At 37.0% G+C, this 6121-nt stretch overlaps 1 protein-coding gene across 4 annotated transcripts in view; it reads left to right on the top strand.

Annotated features, from left to right (window-relative positions):
* The window catches only part of HFM1 (HFM1, ATP dependent DNA helicase homolog), a 74218-nt gene that overhangs the window by 34083 nt on the left and 34014 nt on the right, over nucleotides 1–6121 (top strand). For all 4 annotated transcript variants that reach the window (XM_025201903.1, XM_025201904.1, XM_025201902.1 and 1 more), the window contains 2 exons: nucleotides 199–332; nucleotides 3431–3478. In XM_025201903.1, coding sequence (XP_025057688.1) covers nucleotides 199–332; nucleotides 3431–3478 — 182 coding nt within the window. The remainder of the gene's footprint in view (nucleotides 1–198; nucleotides 333–3430; nucleotides 3479–6121) is intronic.

The following is a 6121-nucleotide window of genomic DNA, read 5'->3' as shown; positions in this document are numbered from 1 at the left end:
CCTGCTGAATTGTTGAGACATTACATTTAAATACTGTGGGGGGTTTCATATTAAGTCCCTTAAAAAGAGCAGCAACAAGTGGAATATTTCCTATAACATACATTGTATAATTGTTCAAAAAATAAATGTTGGTGGTTTTTATACCATTAGTGCATATTTAAATTCTATTTATAATTTGCTCATTTTATTTCTTACTAGTTTACATAAACATCTTGTTGAGCATTTAAATGCGGAAATAGTGCTGCATACCATAACAAATGTGAATATAGCTTTGGAATGGATAAGATCAACTTTCCTATACATCAGAGCTTTGAAAAATCCAGTTCATTACGGTTTGTTACTTTTAAATTGATTAGTCTATGATAGTGGATTAGATTATGCTATGTTATTATGTTATGTCCAAGATAAAGTAGGTTATAGTAAACTGCATTAATTTTGAGGAATAAAAATTTTCTGCTTGTAAGAAATTATATTAAATTAATATTAATATTCTGTTATACAATGTTATTTCAGTAGAGATTAAAAACAAGCTATTAAATATAATTTGGAACATTTTTAGGAAAAAATAGTTCTTACCCTATTAACCTAATTATCAGGCTTTTCAACATAAAGTACTTTTTCATTAACGGATGTGCAAAATTTCAGTTTTAGGATTACCCACTTCGCACTGTTGAGAAAGCACAGCCCATTCTAAGTCAATGATATATTACTATCACTTTTCAGTGCTGGGTATCTACCTTTGAGGTAAAGGTAAATCAACTTTTATTTAATATTGAATAGTTTTTCTAAAGGCTTTTAATATCCTTATTTTATAGAAGATAAAATAAGAATATTAACATTCATAAAACTGCTTCATATGGAATAAAAACAGATCTGTCTTTTCCTCCCAAAGGCAGGTTTTCTGTTTCGGCACTGATCATAGAACCTTTTGACACCACCAGCATATGCATTCTGGGTTGTTGAACCAAGTAGGAAGTCAGGGATTAATAGGTGCATGAAGGACCTAGAAAAGAAAGAAATTATAGATATAAGAACATTTAGTAGCTTTTAGTGTGATGCCTGACTTTTTTTTATTATGATTTTCTTCATTGTAAAATTTTCAAGTTTTCAGTTTCACAATTCAATTAAAATATAAAATATTGTAATGATCACAAACCCAAGGCAATTACTAGGTAAGGCTTGTACTGTAAAGGACAAAAGACTTTTGTCCTATTATAATCCAAATAAACAAAGCTCACCAAAGGTTTTGTTTATTTCCTTCCTGTTTTGGTAGGAAATGGAAACACCATTTAAGTGATGCTCTTAATTTGTTGGGAGTGGGGGGTAGAAAAAGGTTGTATGCTGTTGGAGGCCTACTAGGTAAACACTTTTGGTAGGAAGCAGTTCTTATTTTTGTTTATAGTTGAATACTGTTGTTTCATGGGCTGTTTTACAAAGAAACAATATTCCAACAACAGTATTAAAGTATTTCCATTGTGTCATGAGGAGAAGAGTAACAATTTCATGAAGTTAATGAGAGCTTTGGTTACTTTTTGATGAATGAAGAGTGGTAATATAACTCTAGACTACAGCCTTCAGATTTAGTGTGTTGAGTAGCAAGTCACTTAGTGTAAGGAGAGAAGCAGTGGCGACTAGGGCAGAGTGACTGGAGCAGCTACCTTGAGTTTGGGGGCAAGGAAGGTCAAGGGAGGGCAACTGGAAGTCACTGCTGCCCCTGTGTGTTGGCTGATTCTTACTTCTGAGCAAATTAGGGGTTATAAATACCTTGTGCTAATATTGTGTGTTTTATTGCTAAAATAACATAAAGGGATGGAGAAAATGAAACTGAAACGAGCAGTTCCATGTTCTAGCTTTATGTACTTTGAAACAGCAAAGTCCTAAATTTAATCTAATGGAATTTCTGTGTTAGTAAAAACACTTGAATGAATGAATGTATCTTGTAGTGCTTTATAATTTAGTGGTTTGTTAAATGAACTGATTTTCTTCCCCCAGTTTAAATGCTCTATTCTAAAAAAAGAAGTTGTGATTCCTGTTTTAACAGGTACTGAAATTGTAATTTCTTTTTCTAAATTGAGCAGATTTTACATGTTTTTCAGATGAACAGAGGGTAACATGTCTAGGACAGTGATGTTATTGCATTATCTAGGACAGTGTTTACATTATTCATGCAAATGCATAGCAAACTATACTTATTTAAGTTGAAAAGATTTTGCTTTGATTCAGGGGAGGTGTTACACTGTGTATCTTTTTGGTTATGTATTCATTTGATTACTGTGGCCACAGACAGGTGTTCATTTCTTGTGAAAATAGTTTCTCTGAAATTCTTACGGCTAGAAAAATAGCCCAGGAGCTGAAGCATACATACATTTGAGCCCCTGCCTCGGGGCTGCTCCTTGGGCCACCCCCACCATTAGGGAAGCCCATTAACTAGCAGCCTGGGAAGGGGGCAGGATGTCTACAGGCAGACCCTGGCTTTTAAATCATTGTAATATGCAGTCCAGTTTGAGCCTCCAACACTCACCTGGCTGGCATGGGCAGCAATGGGAAGCCAAGTAGTTATTACTTGGGCACAGGCTTTCCCCAAGCTGGGGTCCCCATGCCTCCAGCTTACCATAGGTGCCTGTGATGCCCAGCTGGCAGTCGTCAGTCTGGGGAAGAGGGGGGAACAGCAGACTGGATTGGGAGGAGAGTGGCGCAGTGTACAGGCATTCATTCTTCAAGAGAAACCCTCTTGCAAGGGAGATCTTCCAGGGTTCAACCTAGTACAGTGGTGCTCTCAACATTTTGGCTCCACAGGCCAAATGAATGGGACAGGGCTGGTCTGTGGATTAGATCAGACCCTGCATACCTGGATCAGATCCCACTCTCCCTGCACACCTGGATCAAGCCTGCAGGGAGCCCTTCAGGCCAGATAACCCAGTGCTGGGGCAGGATCTGACTCACGGATTAGATTTTAAGAATCCCTGACCTACATCTTTCTCCTGGAGAAAGTATGTTTCCTGTGGAAGAAATGGAATGAGTGCTTGTATGCACCTAGTTTCTATTGGGAGAGTGACTATTTTCTCTGTAGAAACATGTCTGCGTGTGGCCTACAATATTTTGCTATGGAAGGTTTCCTTATGGTCAGTACAAAGAGTTTGTGCGGTCTGTTCTAGGCTGCTTAATTTAATGTATTGTATTTAAAAATGTGTCATGTATCTTCGCTATTGTGGTGCTAGTCACGAAAAAGGAAAGTTTTACTTTTCCTACACAAGCTCAAGAAACCTTGATGGCAGTAAAAATACTGCAGCTTTGCTGTGCATGTCTTATGCCCAAAACACAGGGAACACATTCTGCAGATTCCAGTTATACCTCTTTCCCACATGCCAGTGTTACTGAGAATTAAATGCAAGAATATGTTAGTTTAAAATGCCATTTGTTTTTTCTTGAGGTTTTTCACCTGGATTAGACAGAGTTGGAATTGAAGCTAAGTTACAAGGTCAGTAAAATTTCACCTTTTTCAGTTGCATTTCCTACCAGATTCTTCCACTAATTTCAGTGGCCTTACTCACAGAACGAGATATTATTTATTTTGAATCAGTTGGTTAAATCAAGTACTTTGTGACTTGTTATTTAAATAGCCCTATTACTTTCACTTACCTAAAATTCTTTAATTATAAATACTATAAAGATATCCTCGTAATACAGAAAAACGCAAATAAATACCTTCTGTTCAAGCACATGCTCATGTGTGTCAGCTTTTTATGTACATTAATCATAATAAAAAGTTGTACACAGACACACTATCTATACTACTTCTCCATAAGATAGACCTTTGCATCAGCCCTTAACAACTTCCTGAGGAAGCTGAGAGGGGAATTTTAGACAAACAATGACTGTAGCAGATCATGTTAAAGTGGTGTGGTTTCACTAATTCAAAGCAGTTGTCTGAATGCCCACGTTGCTTATGTTTGTGGGTTGATTTGGCTGTTCAACCAGTTTGACTTGAGTATTCCTTTCTGTTAGGCCATGATATTTTCCTGTGGAGCAAATATATATTCTTTAATATATACTCTGCTCTGTTGCCTGATATTTGCGCTTATTGCTTGAATTATTCATGTTGTTTAGGTATGTCAAAATAAATCTTATATACTTTGCAAAATTTGTATGACTGGATATGATATACATATGCATGTCTCAAATGTATTTGATTTATCAGGTCTTCTAAGAATGACTTGCTATGGTACATTTATGCCAAACTTAGTTTTATATTTACACATATATAATGCAGTATCAAAAACAAGGATGCCATCAAATTATTAAGATACTTTAAATGTTGAGTTCTTATCCAAGTGGAAATAAACATCTTTCTTTATACATACAAAAAGATCACTTATATTCAGAATTCTTTATAGAACATGCTAAAAATTACCATAAGCATTTTTAAGAAGTTAATTTATTAGGACTTTAACACAAGATGATTATTTTTTAGAGCCTTTAAATATTACCTCTTAGTTTATGACAATCCCATAAAAACAGAGGAAACAAAATAGGTTAAGTGTCAGTGTCTCTTATTTTTACAGTATAAAAACAAAACATACAATGTTTTATTTTATACTATTTCAATTTAAGATTGTTATTAATACAAAATAGGTCCTTGCTAAGATTTTTAATCTGGTAGTTCAATTTTATTATTCTTATATACACTATAATTTACCTTCCTTGCATACGTGAAGTATTTTGCAATTATGTATACAACTACTACTATCTTCATATATTTTGCATGCAATATGGATGATTTTTTGGTTGCTGTGGAAACTATACTTTTGAGTATCTTGACACATCTGCATTTAAAATCTCAACATTGTGTTAATGTCATTCTTGCATTTAATTTTCTTGGTTTTGAAAGAGAAAATAACAATAAAACACTTTGATCATCATTCTCATTCAGATATCCAGTGCTAGTGTCTAAATCAGTTCATTTGAATTTGTAACTAATGAAATATATGCTGATGCATTTAGTATAGCGTGCAAATTTCCTTTTACGCACTTATCAACACACATAAATATTTGGAATCTTGTGTAGTATGTATTTTTCAGACCTGTAATTGAATGCTTAAATTGATACTCTAATTTTCTTGCTATAGTTTCTTTCATATTTGTTAGTATTTTTAAAGTTAAGACTTTTATGTTGAACTAGCCAACTGCCCATCAGGAATTCATAGATTCATAGATGTTAGGGTCAGAAGGGATCTCAATAGATCATCAAGTCTTACCCCCTGCATAGGCAGGAAAGAGGGCTGGGTTCAGACGACTCTAGCCAGATGCCCTTCCAACCTCCTCTTGAAGACCCCCAGGGTAGGGGAGAGGACCACCTCCCTTGGGAGCCCATTCCAGATTTTGGCCAATCTAACTGTGAAGAAGTTCCTCCTAATGTCCAGTCTAAATCTGCTCTCTGCTAGCTTATGGCCATTATTTCTTGTGACCCCCAGGGAAGCCTTGGTGAGTAGAGCCTCACCAATTCCCCTCTGCACCCCCATGATGAATTTATAGGCAGCCACAAGGTCGCCTCTCAACCTTCTCTGGCGGAGGCTGAAGAGGGCCAGGTGCCCTAGTCTCTCCTTGTAGGGCTTGGCCTGCAAGCCCTTAACCATATGAGTGGCCCTTCTCTGGACTCTCTCCAGGTTATCCACATCCCCCTTGAAGTGTGGCGCCCAAAACTGCACGCAGTATTCCAACTGCGGTCTGACCAGTGCCCGATAGAGGGGAAGTATCACCTTCTTGGTTCTGTTCGTCATGCATCTGCTGATGCATGATAAAGTGCAGTTAGCTTTTCTGATGACTTCATCACACTGATGACTCCAAGTTCCCTTTCTGCTTCCGTGCTACCAAGCAGGTCATTTCCTAGGCAGTAGGTGTGCTGGACAGTTTCTCTCCCTAGGTGCAGCACTTTGCATTTCTCCTTGTTAAATTGCATTCTGTTGTTTTCTGCCCATTTGTCCAGCCTGTCCAGGTCTGCCTGTAGTTGTTCCCTGCCCTCCGGTGTGTCCACATCTCCCCGCAGTTTTGTATTATCCGCAAACTTGGACAGAGTACACTTCACTCCCTCATCCAAGTCACTGATGAAGACATTGAAGAGTAT

This window comes from Alligator sinensis, unplaced genomic scaffold, assembly GCF_000455745.1.
Source record: "Alligator sinensis unplaced genomic scaffold, ASM45574v1 scaffold199_1, whole genome shotgun sequence".
In the NCBI taxonomy this organism is placed as follows: Eukaryota; Metazoa; Chordata; order Crocodylia; family Alligatoridae; genus Alligator; species Alligator sinensis.
The sequence above is the reverse complement of the archived record's forward strand: the minus strand, read 5'-3'. Positions and strand labels throughout refer to the sequence as shown.